General features: G+C 42.5%; 2 protein-coding genes across 7 annotated transcripts; both read right to left on the bottom strand.

Moving 5' to 3' along the window:
* Positions 1-229: 229 nt before the first annotated feature.
* Positions 230-9,761, bottom strand: BMI1 (BMI1 proto-oncogene, polycomb ring finger). Of its 6 annotated transcripts, XM_053225380.1 has the most exons (11): positions 9,624-9,761; positions 4,723-4,853; positions 4,278-4,374; positions 3,619-3,674; positions 3,475-3,525; positions 3,202-3,310; positions 3,078-3,123; positions 2,546-2,644; positions 2,160-2,240; positions 1,933-2,071; positions 230-1,850 (listed from the first exon to the last, which is right to left on the bottom strand). In XM_053225380.1, the coding sequence occupies exons 2-11, from the start codon at positions 4,832-4,834 to the stop codon at positions 1,843-1,845; spliced, it is 798 nt and encodes a 265-aa protein (XP_053081355.1). In that variant the 5' UTR covers positions 4,835-4,853; positions 9,624-9,761; the 3' UTR covers positions 230-1,842. The 6 variants fall into 6 exon arrangements, with proteins under 6 accessions (XP_053081355.1, XP_026929405.1, XP_014940925.1 ...); XM_027073604.2 differs by having other exon boundaries at positions 230-2,071; XM_015085439.3 differs by lacking the exon at positions 9,624-9,761 and adding an exon at positions 9,110-9,278 and having other exon boundaries at positions 230-2,071.
* A 1,426-nt stretch (positions 9,762-11,187) lies between these two features.
* Positions 11,188-15,119, bottom strand: COMMD3 (COMM domain containing 3). Its single transcript, XM_027073607.2, has 8 exons — positions 14,935-15,119; positions 13,488-13,599; positions 13,329-13,392; positions 13,205-13,239; positions 12,780-12,840; positions 12,636-12,692; positions 12,478-12,537; positions 11,188-11,554 (listed from the first exon to the last, which is right to left on the bottom strand). Exons 1-8 carry the CDS (start codon positions 15,071-15,073, stop codon positions 11,495-11,497), a joined length of 588 nt encoding a protein of 195 aa, XP_026929408.1. The 5' UTR covers positions 15,074-15,119; the 3' UTR covers positions 11,188-11,494.
* Positions 15,120-18,598: the final 3,479 nt, after the last annotated feature.

The following is an 18,598-nucleotide window of genomic DNA, read 5'->3' as shown; positions in this document are numbered from 1 at the left end:
TTGTGCTTTTCGTATCAAATTTTATTAAAGTCTTAGCTATTTTCTAAATGAATATCCTTTTTATTGGAATTTCCCCATTACAAATGAAATTTAATTTTACATCTATAATTAGAAACAACACTTACAATGGGACTGTACAAATTTAGGTCAAAATAAAAATATATGTATTTCGTGGTTTCATAAAACTTCATTTACTGTATCTTTAAAGAAAGCAGAAATAACAGCAATATATGTAAAAGTAATGATTTAATGACTATAAGCAAGACAAAGCAATAGAATTGTGCTTCTTTTGCAGACTGGGGACAATGAAATGTTTAGCTACAATTTTCCCATACAAACATGAAACAATATTCATATAGAATAAACACCCTCACAAATAACTGATGGCTGATGAACACACACCAAGTTCGACCAAAGCAAAACACAAACTGAAAACTGTTGGGATTATTCATATTTTAAATTCAACATGTTCACTCTGTTTAAAAATTAATACCTGGAGAAGCTAAAAATAAATTGCTTCTATTTCAAGACAATAGAGAGAGGACATATGTCATTGTTCATAGCTGTAAATGCAACTCTTAACTTTGAAATTCCTGCTATCCAACATATTAAAATAATTTCAGATAAAATGCCTTCTTCCAGCAATTTCCTGGTTTACTTAAAAATTTGTTTTAGAATTATAGTGATGGATACGCATTTTAAAAACACATTCATTCCATCAAAAGCAATAGGAAATGAAGACACTATTTCCAAATTCCTTAGTTAAAAGTTTTTCTTTACTGCAACAATTTAAAAAGTAAATATGTATTACTAGAGAAAATCAGTATTATAATTTGCCAATTGCTTCCAATGAAATAGAATTTAGAATGAGAAAGCCACATTAAAAATATTCTATGCTGATAAGGCTCAAACAGAGGGTATCTGCAAAGGTCGAACCAGTTGGGAGAATTTTAACAACCATTTCTGAATGCATGAAACACAATATTTTCTTTATAGTATTTATAAATATATCATACAATACTGTTTCCTGTTATGTCATATACCAATATGGCATTGTACAACAAGCATAATGCCATCTGATTCTTACAAAAGCGAATCATTTAAACAAGTCAGTAAAATAAACGGTAGTACCCGCTTTTAGGCATACAGATTGTAAAACTGAAGTTTACTTTCCTTTGATCGGTTTTGTGTAGCAACAGAGAAGTAAAAATCAAACAGGAATCAAAATGGCTAAATATGCAAGAAGTCGTTATTCACAGTGACATGGCTACATAGAATGCATTATTCTATGCATATTCTTTCCATTTGTTGAATTTCAAGATAAAAAGCACTTGTTTTCTACAGGTTCACAAAACAGCATAATAACAAGAACAATCAAGGAGAATGTAATGTAGGCGTTAGTTGAGATTAACAAACTATGGCCCAATGTTTATATCCACTGCAGAGTATTTTCAAATCCGAACCATGGTTACAGAAACCATTTCCCATCTTTCCTAACACACAGGAAAACATCTTGCCTGCCTTCTCAGAAACCAATTTGTAGGAACAATCTTTCTTTTCGATTAACGTCCATATGAATACCACATCTAGTCCATCTTTTATAGCCAAATTTAATGTCACTACAAAAGAAAGCAAATTGGACGATAGTCACATGTATTAGCATCTCTAAAGCTGTAATGGCATGAAGATATCTATATAAATCAGGGACTTAAAATTTTTTTTTCCTTAACAGTCTCAGGTATCAACCAGAAGAAGTTGCTGACGACCCATTTACTGACGATTTTCGAGGTCTATTGGCAAAGGAAGATTGGTGGTTACCGCCGGGGCTGCTGCTGGTTCCGTTCATAGTACTGGAAATGTGAGGAAACTGAGGGTGAGGAGACTGAACTGGAGTGCTGGGGCTAGGCAAACAAGAAGAGGTGGAGGGGATACCTCCTGCTGGGCTGTTGGCCTTGTCACTCCCAGAGTCACTTTCCAGTTCTCCAGCATTTGTCAGTCCATCTCTCTGGTGACTGATCTTCATTCTTTTACAAGTAGGTCGAACTCTGTATTTCAAAGGAAGCGGACCATTCTACAAAGTTAAAAGGAAAAAAAAAAAATCAGTCCTCTTTAAATACGGTTTACCACAATAATCTTCAAGTATTAGATATGCTACTTACCCTTCTCCAGGTGTAAATGTAGGCAATATCCATCAGTGTATAGTAATCCTTTAAAGGTTCCTCTTCATACATGACATCGATCTATTGAAAAATGATACTTCGATTATTAAGTACCATAAAGAACAAAGGTAAATCCAGATTTTCTTGGTCATCTAAATACAATCCAAAAATGCTTCAAAAGACATTCTCTCCAAACACTTGGACAAAGAAAGACTCCCCCTGGAAACTTTAAAAGGAAAAGACGAGAAATATTTCCTGAAATTATGAAGGAATTTATATTCATAGCATAAACCAAATTCAGACTAACCACTTTAAGAGATAGTTCCAATTAAGTCCTGTATTTAAAAAAATCCACATTAAATGCACCAAGACTATAAGGCAGATACCTGGAAAGTATTAGGTATGTCCATTTTACTTCTGAGAAACTTTCTTAGGTGCATCACAGTCATTGCTGCTGGGCAACGTAAATATCTCTTATCATTCACCTAAGAATACAGTTAGAAAAGTTGTTTCTTAAAATTCTTTTCAGCTAAGAAAAAAGTTTTAATTAGACTGCCCCAATATGATAAAAGGTATGAATACCAAAGCTGAGACTGACTATATTTTCAACTACACTTTGAGTTTACTATTATTGATACTAAATAAACAGATTCCTGACATAGTAAGAAAACTTTAAATAAAACAAAGCATTAAGCATTAGTTCTTTAAAGCATTTTGTAAAAATAGTAACTACATACAAAATAAATTCTATCTAGTTACTATCAGATATAAATCACCCTTAAACATCAAATATGATCATTTTCTCCCATTTGACAGCATCATCTGGCCCTAGAATATTCTAAAGCACAGCATATACCCTCATAAAATCTAGAAGCCAAATGCTGTTTCTTCTATAGGTTTTTGTGACATGAAACATACCTCCTCCTTAGGTTTCTCCTTGTCTTTGTTTACTTTCCGATCCAATCTAAGAAACATAACTTTATTAGTGGAACAATGTACCCAGGAAAGGATTAGCATAAAACCCATTTCCTACGAAATTTACCTGTTCTGGTCGAAGAATTCAATGGATAAGCTTATTATCTCATCATCAGTTATAATTCTTTTATCTTCATCTGCAACTTCTCCTCTATCTTCGTTAGAGCCATTGGCAGCTATGAAGACATTTTGAAACTCAATTTTAGAAAATTAAATATGCAATTAAAATATTACGTAGGAAGATGGAAGTGGTACTTTAAATTAAACTCAATTTTAATAAATTACTGAATAATAAGTTCTCCCTCCAGATAAAATGTCTTTTCCCTTATAAAGATTTTACCATCAGCTGAAGGATGAGCTGCATAAAAATCCCTTCTTCTTTTCATTTCATCTAGAGGAGGAAAAAGAAAGTCTTAAACATTTGTTATAGTAGATAAAACAGATAAATACTTTGTAAAAACTCATTTGTAACCAAGTTACTCACTTTTGAAAAGCCCTGGAACTAATTTGTATACAATATCTTGGAGAGTTTTATCTGACCTGAAAAAGAATTAGAAAAGTAAATTCTTAATTATAATGGCAAAAACCTTAGATGCTCGTATCAGTTACTATACATTCTTCGTTTTCTTTCTCCTATAGTATTTTACTTGATTGTGAGAGTCTCCATCAGTAAGATAACAATTATGAGAATAAAATTTCTTTATGTAGTAGTACTCTTCAATCAATAGAAAAATACTTTTATTTTATATTCATTAATTCTTCACATTTCATGGAGTCAAGAGAAGTGTGCCTTTCAAGTTATTAAATTAGCTAATAGGAAAGAATAAAGAGAAAAGAATGGAAGTATTTTGAACACACTCATTCCTGCTTGTCATAAAGTCAATAAAGCAATGCAGAAATGGAGAACGAATTCAGATTTTTAAAGATGTGTAAATAAAAACCTTAAAATCCACTTGAACAGTTCTCAACTTTGTCTAAAGTCAGTCATCATTAAAATGGCAAGAAATGAGCAACCTCCACAAAGCATACACATCAGGTGAAGATTCAAGGGTAAATTTTGTGTGAAGAAATAAAACAGGATAGCCTTCACTAAATTATGCAATTCCAGTAACAATTACAGACTAATTTTAAACATTTTCTTACCTTATATTCAGTAGTGGTCTGGTTTTGTGAACTTGGACATCACAGATGGGACAATACTTGCTGGTCTCCAAGTAACGTACAATACATGTTTTACAGACTAGACGTAGAAAAATGAAGTTTTGTAAGTTTAGAGATTAGATGCTAAGCATTAAAATCAGGGTCAAAAATGGAAAACTAGTAGTAAGAAAATGCTAAACGCCAAAAGGTATTTCCAATTAAATAAACTTCATCAATATCCTGAGAACGCTTGTCCATTGCATACTTGTACTTATAAAATGTTTAAAATACGCATTAACAAAAATTCACCAAATCCAAGAGTAGAAAACAACTCCATCACTTTGTACCAACATTCTCAAGGACTGAGGGAATTGTTATAGTTTTCAAACATCAGAAAGAAATGTGAAATACACATGACACTAAAAAAGGTCTAAAACTTTGTACTTACAGGAATGTAGACATTCTATTATGGTTGTGGCATCAATGAAGTACCCTCCACAAAGCACACACATTAGGTGGGGATTTAGCTCAGTGATCTTGATTCTGGTTGTTCGATGCATTTCTGCTTGATAAAAGATCCTGCAAGACACAGAAATATTGGCTATAATCCACAGAAAGAGAAACGAGATTATCTCCCAACGTCTAGTAACCGTACACTCTGAAGTGCTGTGGAGTTCATAAAACTCGTTTAAGACTATACAGCTGGGCTGTCCCAACGTTTTCTACAGAAGGAATTTACTAATCAGACCTAAATCAATTACAGTGAAATGATGAAAGAGGATTCAACTAAAGTAACTTCTGGTCCCTCAGGTCATTCCAGGAGGGAGAAGAAAAGGTCCGGGATGGGGGCTGGGAGCTGAGAGTATTCGGGTCTCTTTCTTCCATTTGTCCTCTAGCCTAGCAGCCCCAAGGCTGCTGCAGACGCCACACAGTCCCCGCAGATATTTACCAACCGCCAGGGCTTGTTCCAGGTCTCCAAATTTATTGTAAAACTTCCTTATGGATCTTCAGCTGAAAATCCGTGAGCATGCCCTGGCTTCCCAGGGGTTCTTGTTGTTTTAGGCGGTTCCAGCAACCAGAACCTGGCACGTTTTCACGCGATACAAAGGGAAAACAAATTCTGCCCTATCTGCATCCCTGGCATTTCCGGAGCTGGGTGCTGGGGCCGCAGAAGCACCTCCAGTCGGCCTCGGGCTGGGGCCTGAGCGCGCGGACGCCCGGGGGCCGGGATGCGAGGGGCGGATCCGGCGGCGCCCGCGGCTCCGTCTCGCTCCGGATTCGGAACTCGCCTCTGTCGGGGTTTCCATAGCAACTTACACTTACACTTGGCATCCGGCCACCGCTGCAACTCCGCGCGGAGCCGGGCCGAGCCCGGAGCTTCGGCAGGCGTGCGGGGCGGCTGGGCGGCGGGGCGGAGGCGGCGGCGGGCGCGGGGGAGGGGCCGGCGCGGCGCGGGGGCGGGGCTGGCGCGGGGGCGGGGTGGGGTGCGGGCGGCGCGGCTCGGGGGTGGGGCAGCCCCACGAGGCCCGCGGCGCTGGGGAGCAGGATCCCCGCCGGCGGCAACCCGGCGGGCAGCCTGGGGGGCCCCGGAGCGCGCGAGTGGTGGAGGAAAAATGCAAACCGAACTCCCGGCCATTTCGGACACTCTTGGGGGCCTCTTTCCAAGTCGACTCGGTGCGAAGAACTTCTTTCAGATCTTGACTCGGTCTCTCCTGTTAGCAATCACTAGGTCAAAAATTTCACGAAGGGATCATTTGAGAATTGCCAACTGTGCACTTAGCCCAAAATCGTCAGGGCTCAAATTGCAGAGATGTTTATTGAACTGAACCTCTTTAAAGCCTCCTGCAGATTAGATTAGCGATACAAAGTTTTGCTAAGGCTAAAAAGTGAAATCTGTACTACAAGAAGACAAGGAGGGGGCAAAGCCGTGTGTTTTATTTGAACTATGCTGGAGGCAAGAAAAACTACTTTAATCGGTACGGTAGTGACAATATGTAAAGAATCATGTGACCAGCCCATTCCCAACGCTAAATCAACACCTTGTCAACCCAGAGCAACGATAGGAGAGAAAAACAAATGTCATTTTCTCAGCCTAACCTCCATACAAATCCCCACACGATGAAATAATATTCCCAAAAGATACCATATGTTACAGAAAAGTCACGGTGGGGAATTGTCAGCAACAATATACCAGCGGACAATCAGGAAAGTCAATTATTTCGTGTAGTGCTCTTGAAAAATATATTTCTTACCCCCACTTCATTCATTTCAGAACCTAAAATAGGACCACGTTTCTAGACCTGTGTGGAGTACATTCTCACAACTGCTCTGAATAGAAATCTAGGAACTTGTGAAACTTGAAGATGCATCTGAGGTTTTAATTCCTAGGGAATTTTAATGCAGAAGAAGGAAATACCAATCAACATACCTCAATGGCTGAAACTAACAGCTTTAGAGTACTAAAAAAAAAAAAAAAAAAAAAAAAAAGGCAAAAACAAAACAAAGCCTCTTTTATGAAAGTGATCACAGTAGCAACCAGTGACTTCAACCAGAAAACTTCATGTGTGATTCCTCAGTTATCTTTGGATTACTTGTTTACAAGAATATTGTCAACATGTTGTTAAAATAAATCTAATTGGGGTTGCAGAGGAGTTGTGGGTGGAGCACTGTCCCAAAAGAGTAGCAATATTTAAATCCATTGTACTTGATTAAAGACAAACCTTAATTCTTAAAGCAAACTCTCCTTGTGAAACCACAGGACCTTTCCTAGAAAGATAACAAGGTGATACTTAGGTCTCCTTGTGATAGCATATCACACTAATGTCACCGAACATGAAGTTTGAGAAGGGACTTCAATAAAAACAGATGCCTTTATTTCTCTGCTGTACAGAAAGCACCAAACACAAATACTAACATACCGAACAGTTAAACCTCAGTGGAGGGAAATCTGCTGGTTGGCTTTTAACAGGTAAGTCACAATCACCTGGTTTGGCCACAGTCCTATCGCCATTTATAATGCCAGTAAATATCACTTCATTACTTACATAAAAATCAGTTCTTTATCTTTGTATACCACTTGAGAGTACTGGCAATGTAATGATGACTTCCAAAATGTTTGACATGCTTGATAGGTTTAGGAAACAAACAATCCCTTGCACCTTAGAAGTGAAAGCCTCTTAGGTTCCAACACAGAAACTGCCAGGCAGGCAAGCAAAAAATGCACCACACAGTAGTAAAAATACTCAATAGTTAAAACTTGCCTTTGTACCATACTCAGTGGGGGCTGTCAGTTTAGTTGGGAGGCCTAACACCATGTCAAAATGAAGCAAAACAGAAGCAAGCTCTTATGTTAACAATCAGCTTGACTATTGCAATCTAAGAAATGCAAATGAACTCCAAAACCCCAGTTGGGGTTCACAGCCCAGAAGTATGGGTAAAGTTTGGGTTAACTTGACTCTGAGGGAGAGCTTTGCCGAGTTGGGTACTTAACACCCATCCATCCCGGAACTTGGTGGTAGAGTATTAATGGATTTATCAAGTACAATTAAATACTCAATTTTCTTACAAAAGCACATGTGTGTATGCACATGCACACGCAATGACTTTTATATGGCTTCAAAGACACTGTTACTATGCATGTAATTTGCACAGGTAAGTAATTTCAAACACCTTTGCACTCTGGGGCAAATGTATGGGAATGAACTCAGATACTTAAAAGTTTATAAATCTGCTCATGAACCCAATCTCTAAGGGATTCTGACCAGTCTACTTAAAACAAAATTCAAATACTAACATAGTCACATGAAGTATATACTGTCAACGATTTGCATCCTTAACTTTCAAGTCTTTATTGTAGCTCATAATGGGTTTCCACAACTTGGGGGTTAAGGTTCCTATGAAATATATGCAGAACCAGTCACAACATTCTAGGTACCACCCACCTACAGTAGGATTTGGCGAAATATGCCCAGAATTTTGCCTACTTTAAGAGAAGGGGTTAAATACATGCTTCTCTTTTAAATATTGGACCGTGACCACTAAGCCCACTAAATCCTTTCATTGCAACTGGAAATGATCAAAGTCTCTCTACTTGTTTACTTCCAATTATTAACTGTAAATTTCTGGGGGAAAACACCATCCTCTATCGCTGTCAAACCCAAAAGGCTGTGTAAACACACGTAGTCAACTTTTTAGTGCTCCTTTTCCAAAGCATCTCTTCACCACATGACCTATGCTGACATTCAGCAAAACCTATAAAACGTAGTGGACTTAAGTCACGGTTCTAAGTGCATCCCATAGGAGAGGCTGAGAGAAAAATTGCAGTGACCGAGGTGGGGGGCGGGGGGGGGGAGAGAAAAAGAAGGAGGGGGGCGAAAAGAAGAAAGGAAACCTCTTGCAAGACTAACGTCCAGTCACCATCATCACCCCAAAAAAAGCTCCAAATTTGAAATGCCCACTTCCCAGTGCGCGCGTCCCAAGTAATGTTTCGAGAACTCATCTAAGACTCCCAACAAATAACACCTTGAAAACTTTACCATTTTAAACACAAACGCAGGAGACCTTGGAAACAACTGGGAACCGCCATCTTACAAGCCATCCAATTTCACACAAGTGTCCCTCCAACTTAAGTTAATAACATTTTTGTCCGGGCTCTCTCCAGTTTAACATCCACCTCGGCGGGGTCGCTGCCCCCCACGCAACCCGTCCCTATAAAATGAGGGCATTCTCTGGACGTTTAAACCCCTCCAAAGCCCTTTCTTCGGGAGAAGAGGGAAGCCACTTGACCCGAGCAGCTCCCGATTTCAGGAACCCGTCCCCGTTTCATCCAAATCTACCTCTCAACAAAGGGCGCCGTGGCGGGGAGAGCCGCAGAGGCTGGAAATAGAAGTGTTCTTCTCGGGGGCCATGTGCGTCGCGAGGGTGTAGAGGGGCGCTCGGGGGAGAAAGGAACTAAAACGTGGGGCCGCGCGCGGCGCGTCCGGGGCTGGAGCGGGCGGCGGCTGGAGCGGCGCCGAGCCCGGCTGGCGGCGGCGGCGGCGGCGGCGGCGGCGGCGCGGCGCGGGCTGCGGGTCGGTCCCGGCGCCGCGGGAGTCGGCGGGCGGCGGCGGGCGCGCGCTCGCGGGCGCGGGCGGCGCGCGGGGCCGGCGGGCGGCGCGCGGGGCCGGCGGGCGGCGGCGGCGGCGGGCGGCGGCGCGGGGCTCGGCGCCCACGCTGTCAGCGCCCTCCCGGCCGGCGCGGGAGAGGCGCGGGGGGGGGGGCCGCTCCCCATCCACCCGCGGCCGGCCCGAGCCCCGCGCGGCCCCCGCCGCCCCCCGGCCCCGTCCCGGAGGCGCCTCGCCTCCTACGTACCCGGAAAAAGCAGCCGGCGAGAGGCGATCGAAGCGGGCGGAAAAGACAATGAAAGTTAAAAGTCGTTCAGCAGAAAATGAATGTGAGCCAAGCGGCCATCTTGAAGCGAGCTGCAGACGCCGCTGTCAATGGGCAACGAGCGCAGCCGAGAGGAGCCGCGGCCGCCGCGCTCGGCTCATGCTGCCTCCCGAGCCCGGCCTCCTCCTCCTCCTCCTCCGCCTCGGCCTCCTCCTCCTCCGCGGCCTCCTCCTCCTCCTCCTCCTCCTCCTCGGCCTCCAACGCCTCCTCCTCCTGGGCCTCCTCCTCCTCCTCCTCCTCCTCGGCCGCCGCCGCCTCCTCCCGCTCCGCACTCGGGGGAGGGAGCGCGCGGAGGGGGCGCGATCAGTATTATTCTGCGGGGCTGGGAGGTGTTTCTAATCCGGATCGGGGCTCCCTCGCCAACATCCCCATTGTCTCGCCCCGATCTCTGCCTTTAATACTACGATTATTATTTCATAGTTGCTGTGGGGGGAGGAGGGCGAGTGGGGGGCGCCGTGTGTGTGCGTGCGGAGAGGCGGGGGGAGGGGAGGAAGGATGAGGAGGGGGGAGGGGAGGGTGGAAAAAAAAAATGCACCGCTGAAGGCAGAGTGGAAACTGACACCGGCTCCAAAATGGCTCAGAGTCCGCCCGCCCCCTCCCCCCGCCGCCCCCCCACCGGGTCACGTGCTCCCCTCATTCCTTAAGGGCGGCCTGGGAATTAGTGTCGGTGTAGTCGGGCCCGCGGCCGCCCCCTCCCCTCCGAGCGGCGCGACCCGGCCCCCTCCCCCTCGCTCAGCGCGGCGGCGGCGGCGGCGGCGGCGGCGGCGCTGGCGCGGCTGCGGAGACATTTCTCCACAGCGCCACACGCGCCACCCTGCTCCCGGCGCGGGCATCGCTTCGGCCCCGCACGCAGCTCAGCTCACCCCGCCCTCCCCACCCCCCCCGTTATTTCTTTCTTTCTGCCGCCCGCCTCCACCCGCGGCGCACACGTCCACTGGCTCCCGCCAAGGAAAGCGCCGGGCCACCTCCCCCGGCCCGGCCCCGCCAGCCCAACGGGCTGCGGCCCAGACTCCGGCGCCGCGGCGCGGAACCTGCGCCCGAGTTGGGCTCGCGGAAACAACAGCGCCCGCCCCTGTCTTCCCGCGGCCGCGCCGGCCCCCTTCCCCGCCCGCCGGCGGCCGAGGCGGGGCGCGCGCGCCGGCAGCCGCTCGCTCCGGCCAGGGGCTCCGCGCGGGGGCTGGCCGGGCCGGGCCTCGGGGAGCCCCGCGGGCGAGGGTCCGACTGCGGGCCAGCGCCCCCCGGCCCCGCTCCCGCCCCCGCCCCGGCTCAGGTAACGGGACCGGCCGGCTCCCGCCGCGGGGCGACCACGTCCGCTCCCCAAGTCCCGAAACGGGGTCTTCCACAAACCCCGGAGATCGCATCCTTTCCCACCGTGTTTAACTTTAATCCGGAGAAAAGGCGATCGTTAAAAGTTAACGCTAATCGTATGTATGTCTTCAAAGTAATAATTAACACCAACTCAAATCCAAACAAACTCTCACCACTCTTTTTGTGGGAACAACTTATTTATTCAGAGTGTAATACTGTCTACTTCCTTTTGTGAGACTTGAAAAAGACCAAATGGGATCAATGCACAGTTTATGCTAAAGATGTCTGAAACAGGCAGAATTTCCCTCAACTCTTTTACACGTGTAAAAAAGTGTCAAAATTGACGAGCGGCATAAATCCAAAAGGCAACGTTTTTTTTTTCTACTTAAGAGAAGGACATCCAGCTCGCACAAACGGTGGTTCGGTCGACGACAAGGCGTTCCTGGTCTTCCTCGACACCAGGGCGGATCGTTAACTTTCCCAAGTTACAACTGAGTTGCTCTTTCCAGACTTTTCGAAGCATCTTTAAGTTTCCCCACCAAGTCCTAAAAGACGTTTATAATGCCACGTTTTTAGGATAAAACACAAGACACAAGAATCCAAGTTTGAGAAAGATGCAAGAAAAAAAGTCGGGGCACCTTCTAAACGAGTTTAAAATTCACGAGGGTTTTAACCTTTGGCAAGCCACTATCGATCAAAAGAAGGTTCCCCTCTGAAATAGCTCATCTTCAAATGGGCCACTCTCCCCTCACATTTGAAATACAATTTCTAACCGAATCCTCTCAACAGGCAAGATAGGTCAGAACTAAATTTCTCCAGTTACCTAACAAAAATTACGCTGTATTCACACTTTCTGAGAAAGTTTAAAGTTTGATTAATGGTTGCATTAAAACAATTCCACAGGAGATGCCTTTTGAAAAATTCAAAATTCATCAAAATTTCAAGTAATGCTCTTCATTGTTTTAAGTGGTAAGAAATAAATTCGTTACCATGTCCAGTAATCAATGTAGTTTTGAATGTTTCCAGTCTTACATTGGCAATATGAAAGAGTTTTAGAACTTTATGTATACTTCCTCTTTATAAAAAGTCATTTAAAACCATTTAAAGATTGTTTGAAAGTTTAATTTCTGAAAGTAAAGAAGACATTTTCAAAGACATGCCCTTAATTTTGCTTTGTCTTATTGGATCAAACTAATCACAATAGAAGGAATTCACACTCAACACTACAATTCAGAAATTTATCTTAACCAGAGGGAACAGCAAATATAAACCAATTCTGTTGGGAATGTCTTCATTTCAAAAGTGAAGCTACTTTAAAATACTAATTTTGAAGCCCTTTCCCATTAAGTCCTTAACCAACCTTCACTGTCTCCTGACAGATGGTTAGTTTTTCTTTTGAACTTTCCATAAGCATAATTCTCAAACATCTATAAACCAACAGGCATATTCACAGATCCTAATACTGTACCTGTAATTGTTCCATGTTGCAACTAAAACTAATCTCTGGGTGGGATCGGGAATCAGTGTTCTATGGAAGAAAAAAAAAAAAACGCTGTTTATGTAAATCAAGGGCATTTTAAATTTCATTACACATTTAAATTTTAGACAAGGCATATGTGTAAATACCTCTACATTTAAGGTCACCAAATATGCAGGTCTGTACATCTTATGAAGTTGGTTGGTCTAAAAGAGCACAACACATACACTTCAGTCTTTTTTTTTTTTTTAAGTTCCTTAAATCCCCCCAGAAAACAGTTTGTCCAACTTTACCTTTATCTGATATTCCAAACGCCAAGAAACATCAGTTATATGAGGAAGAGATCTGCCTATACTAAAAAATACAATGATAATTTTGTACATAATATCTACAGAAAGACTTTTGAGTATTTCTCTCTACCAAGAATGGTGTCTACCTCCCCACCTCACACACACACAATTTCAATCTCCTCTGAATTCAAAAATTGTTAAACCTTATTTTCAAGTTCTGAAGAGTCAAAGAGCATTGAAAAAATTATCTCAATAAACTTTACCTTTAAAAAAACATTAGCTTAACTTCAATTGTTTCACTTGCCCTTTGGCCCCTTTTCTTTTGGTCAAGATCCCTGTCTTTTTGCCCTGTTTTGTTTCACACCAGACTCTCCATTCATACCTGCAAGTGAAAAGTGGCTCAGCTTGACACCTTATACGGTACCTACCTTCCCAGTAGGATTTCTAGGGAATTCTTATTATTCTGGAGGGGGAAAAGAAAGAAAGAAAACACATCTTTGCAAAGAGAAGAAAAATAGTAACTATTAATTTAAAAAACTTTAAATAAGTAACCTGATATTCCGTGCAAAACAGTTCTATTCGCTCTCTATCAAATTTACAGTCTTCTAGATAAGTGCTAGAGGGGGGGAGAAAAGCCAAAGTTTGAAAAGTGAAATTGGAGTCTTAAAGATACTATTTGAAAACAAATGAATATTTAAATAAATCCTGTACCTTAGAGTTGACTTGTCAGCTCTTTGCTTTCCTGCCTCCAGTATGTAAGTTGCAGCTGCTGTGTGACAATGTTTTAAAACCACAGGGTCGATATGTTTCAAGTCTGGGTGATCTAAAATAAATTAATTGCTAGTGATGGCTGTGATAATAAATTCTTTATAGTCATGTTTCTAAAATGGGTATTTTAATTTGGGTAAAAATCCCCTTTAACAAGATAACAAAAAGAATTCAACTCTAAAGACTGGCAATTATAAGTAAATGAGATGAACAACAAGGTCAATGGAAAACAATAATGAGCATACATCAATAATTCTGTTACCGCTCTCAATTGCCTTCTTTTATTTTGCCTTACTTTTTCACTGTGTGTGTGTTTTTTTTACAACTGTACAACCCCAAAGGAAAAAAAAAATAACTAAAAAGTGGTCAATACAACGCTGGATGCAGCATATTCAGAGGAAAATAAGAAGACAAATATTTTACATGGTGTAAACTTAAGAATGAATAAACTGTCCCTCTAAAATGGATTAATTTTAGGATAACTGGCTCCAAGGACATTAACACATCAAGAGCGGGACACGGGTTCAGAATATAAAATACAACTTTCAAAATATTTTCCGATTTTGACAGCTATCCTTTTTTTTTTTTTTTTTTGAGATTAACCCAGGTGGTGGTTACTATTTTCGTTTAAAGAACTTCCACTTTCATACTTTTTGTACAAGGGTTTAGATCATGAAACTACAGAAAAAACAAAATTTGAATTGTTGGGATATTTATATTTAAGAAAATTATCTAAAAGCGATGTCTTAAAATACGCTTTCAATCCATACAGACACGGCACTCGCAATCACTGACCGGACCACTTGAAAGAGACTCGTCTCCTGGTAACTGGTGCGGAACAAAACATTATGCACCATATTTTAAGGTTCTAGGCGTGGGACCTGTGCAAAACATACTTCACTGGGGTGTTGCAGTGATCACAGGGGCTTGAGGTATTCTCTAGATTGGAAAATGTCAACACTATGTGACCTAGTAATTCTTTGGAAACAGAGCCTTTAAAACCTTTGCCAGCCTAGCACTGAACGCTTGAATTGCAGGGAGCTACCCTGATGAAGTCCAAGTGTCAACTAGCCTTTGCCTCAGACCAGGCTGCAAACCTTAGATGTTTAGGCCACAAACAAGACTCGAACACGGGCTTTACAAAGGAACAAAGAGACTGGGAGGAGAAATCAGACCAGAAACGTGTAGCCGGCTGTGTGCAGGTGCCAACTGGGGACAGAACAATGGTCAGGGTCCGCTCCGGGTTCACATCCCCACACTCCGTCCGGAGCGAAGGGCAAAGCCCGGAGACTTCCTCTTCCCGGGGTTTTCCCCCTCTCGCTCGGTCTCGCTCCTCTTCTCCGAGCGCCCCTCCACCCAGGCCGATCTAGCTCAGAGCCGAGCGGCTTACCTAACACGGCCTCGTCCGCCTGGGCGTCCAGCAGGCTCTGGAAAGCCGCCCGGAGGAGAAGCGTGAAGGCGTTGGAGTCGAAGGAGCCAGGATCGGCCAGCATCTGGAAGCCTTTCTGCACATACTCCGAGAGCTCCATTGTGAGCGCGCCGTGACCTTCGACACGCGCACCACGTGACACGCGCCGCGCGCTCAGCTGATGCGGCCGCGCGCGCACGCGGCTCCGGGCGGCGGCGCGGGCTGCGGGCCTCCCGGCCCGGGGCCTCCCCGGCCGCCTCCCCGGCTCGCGCCTCGGCCAGCGCGCCTAGCCGCCCACCGTCCGTCGCCCGCCGCCCCTGCCGTTCCCGGCGCCGTGGCTTCCGTCCAGCCCTTCCTTCTGGGCCAGCCGCGAGAGCTGCCGCGCCTCAGGGAGAGGGGCGGCCCCGGGCGCTTTGTGGACGCGCTCGGTGCTTTCTCTTCCCCTCGGTGCTCACCTAGGTCTGTCACCAGCTCCTGCGGGGCTCCGCCAGAGCGTTCCTGGAAAGACCCCCTGGGGGGAGTGGAGGGAGAGGTGGGGATTCCGGCCCCCCGCTCCCCCCCCCTCCCCCCCGAAAACTACGCCTCCCTTGCTCCTCGCTCAGCGCGAAAGCCTGCGGGAAGCTCCCATTTAGAGCAACTGGTTGTGTTTTTTTCTGGTTTGGGGGGTTTTTGTACTCAAACAGCTTAACCTCCCAGCGTTGCCCTTTTGTGAGTGAGGCTGTAGACCTCAAGTTACATAATTCTTGTTTATTTTTCCTTTTTCATTGTCAGTCCTGGAATATGGCAGTGGATTCCTTCCTGCGTGTGTGTGTGTCTGTGTGTACACACATGTTCATGCGTACAGTGCGCGTGTGGTCCTACTGTACTTCCATAATTGAGGGATTCATAAATTATCCGCAAATATTTGACAGAATTATTGGAATTGTATATGCCGCTGCAAATAACGACCCTCCCCCCCCCCCCAAAGCAAACGGACACAAGTTTTGTGCTGCTGTGCTTATGACATCTCTGTGGTTTTAATGAAAGAGTCGTCACATATCAGGCAGTTATCTTAATAAAATACAGGTAGGACTGGCAAGGGTTTTATTAGAAGTGATTCCTGGCTCAGCTTTCCATAACTTAAAAAACTCAAATATTGTCCAAAGTTTTTAACTTTGCCTTTGTATTTCGACGGAGTTGGAGAACAAAAATGATTCTTTGGGGGGAAAAATAAGAAGCAAAGTAGATTACGCATTTTTGATCACAAGAATTTAAAAAGAAAAGTTAAAAAGCAAGTTCTTTATGGTGGAGGGAGGGGGGCGGGGATAAGGAGCAAGAAAGGTGTTTTAGCCTCCAGGAGCGATTATTTGAAACAGACTCCAGGTGAGACACTTCTGTGGGGATAATTTAGTGCTTATTTTGGGGGGAGAAAAGTTTCTAATAAATATAATCAACATTTAAACTTGCAGCAATACGTAGAAAGCACCTGGTTTCACAACAGGACACAAATGGAATAATTTAGCATCAGTTGAAAAATTTCCAGGTATCTGATTTACATAGGGGATACTTTACAGGGCAGAGTTGTGTAAGTGTTAATATTAACAACACCCGAGATCATTACATTTATTACATGTGTATTTTATGACCTTGTATAACATTGATTGTTAATATTCTAATAGAATTTGAGTTGATTATTGTAATCATACTCAATGTAGTGTCAAAAAGAAAGCGTTAATGCCTGACTGTAGATTTTTAAATGTTGTTTTAAAAGAGGAAAATACGTACAATAAATGGTTGTGAATTTGAGAGTATAAAAGTTAGGAAATTCACAGGGATTGTTTCCAAAATAGCTGTCATGTTACTCTTATACGTGTGTAATTACTTTCTCTTACAAGGCATTTGTCCTCTTTTGCCTAGATACACTTGTGTTAGGCCCAAGTGATGAGTACATTTACGGATCACACAAAAATTTTGATTATATGTTTTTTGATACTAGAAAAGCTGAATTTTTCTACCATAGGTATATTTATTTCAACTTCCTTTGAAGGAAGCACAGGATTAAGAATTTGTTTAAATGTACATAGAATATGTATGTTCTTGGCAAGTAAGCCATTGAAATACACCAAAGTGTGAACATTAGAAAGCATGATTGTACAGATACAGACTCTATTGTTTGCAGCAATAAAATCAATGCATGTTATAGTGTTAGAAAAACTATGATGAACACATTCTGAAAGTGTAAAAAAAAACCAAAAATTTTTGCTTTGATTACTGCAAAGAGCATTGGAGCTTTCACTGGACTTGAAAAAATTCTGCAGGCTCAAAGCCAACAGACTGAACTGTGCCTCAAAGTGCTTTTTAAATAACAATTATGTGCAGCTGAGAATAACAAAATAAATACTCAAAAATCTGAATTTAATAATGGATTTTTTCCTTCTAAATCACAAATATTAAGAAAGACACTGCTGATAAATTTTTCTTTTGAGAATTTAGAGATTATTCAAAGAATTAGAAAGTATCATTTAAAACAGTGTTTTAGAGTATTTTAAAATACATTGTATCCTTTGGGCTGTTAATTTTTTTTTTTTTTTTAAAGAAACCAATTTAATATTGGCCTCTGCATTCTGACTACAATTAAAATGTGCTGGGGTGTTTACAAGATCTGTGTGGTCAGCTTTTCTCAAAGGCCTCATTGGTACATTTGTTAATTTTATGAAACAAAATATTTTCTAGCATTGTTTTTTTTTTTTTCTAGATTGTATAAGGACTGTTGCTTTTATGCAAAGAAAGTTGAAAGGAAGTATTCCTTTAGAATGAAAAGTTTAGTGATGGTCCAGGGGGAGTGAAAACAGCCAATATGCCAAAGTACTCAAGAGAAACCAGAAGTGTTAACTATGTGTTCCAGTGAGATTCTATTTTATCTTTGCCCATGGCATACCTGCTTATTTTCTAAAGAGAAGGAAGTTAAAAACGCTTAAAAATTACCTATAGACAAGAGACCATCTCTCTGCCCCCAACACTCATTCTTTGATGGTTAGTGATTGTAAACCCTTGAGATACCTATTAATGAAAATAGGATTTGTTATTTTAAAGTTATTTTAACCAAAAATGGAGAGTAGACAGAAATATCTAACTGAGTTATACATGGCATTTGAGAGGATAGGTCAAAATTATTTCAATGAGGTTTATAAAATCTATATGCATTCTCTTATTAAATATCTTAACTTGGTAAGACATAGATTGGAACTTGGGATTTGAATGGTCAAGTTTTTGTACATTCATGATCACAGAGTTCAGTGATTTCAAACTGAGTCTTATGGAACATATGTTGTCAAAAGACCACACTGAAAATTCACAGGGGGCGACAAAACTTTTATTTTCAAATTAAACATCTAATCCAATCCCTAACAAATTTATAAATAATTGTTGCTACAACAATTAATGTAGACAAATATAACTTTTTCCCTCCCTCACATCATACAGTCTATCGTATATATATATATATATATATATATATATATATATATATATGGACTTTTAGATAAAACTCAAATTCATTTCAATAGAATTAGTGCCTTAATATGTGAAGGAAAGTGAAATGCCACTCACATTAAAGACACTGGGACCAGTCGTACAGTGCCCATGCTTACTTATGGTTTTGCATGAA

Source organism: Acinonyx jubatus, chromosome B4 (genome assembly GCF_027475565.1).
Source record: "Acinonyx jubatus isolate Ajub_Pintada_27869175 chromosome B4, VMU_Ajub_asm_v1.0, whole genome shotgun sequence".
NCBI lineage: Eukaryota > Metazoa > Chordata > Mammalia > Carnivora > Felidae > Acinonyx > Acinonyx jubatus.
Note: the sequence above shows the minus strand (reverse complement) of the source record. Positions and strands in the feature narration are given on the sequence as shown.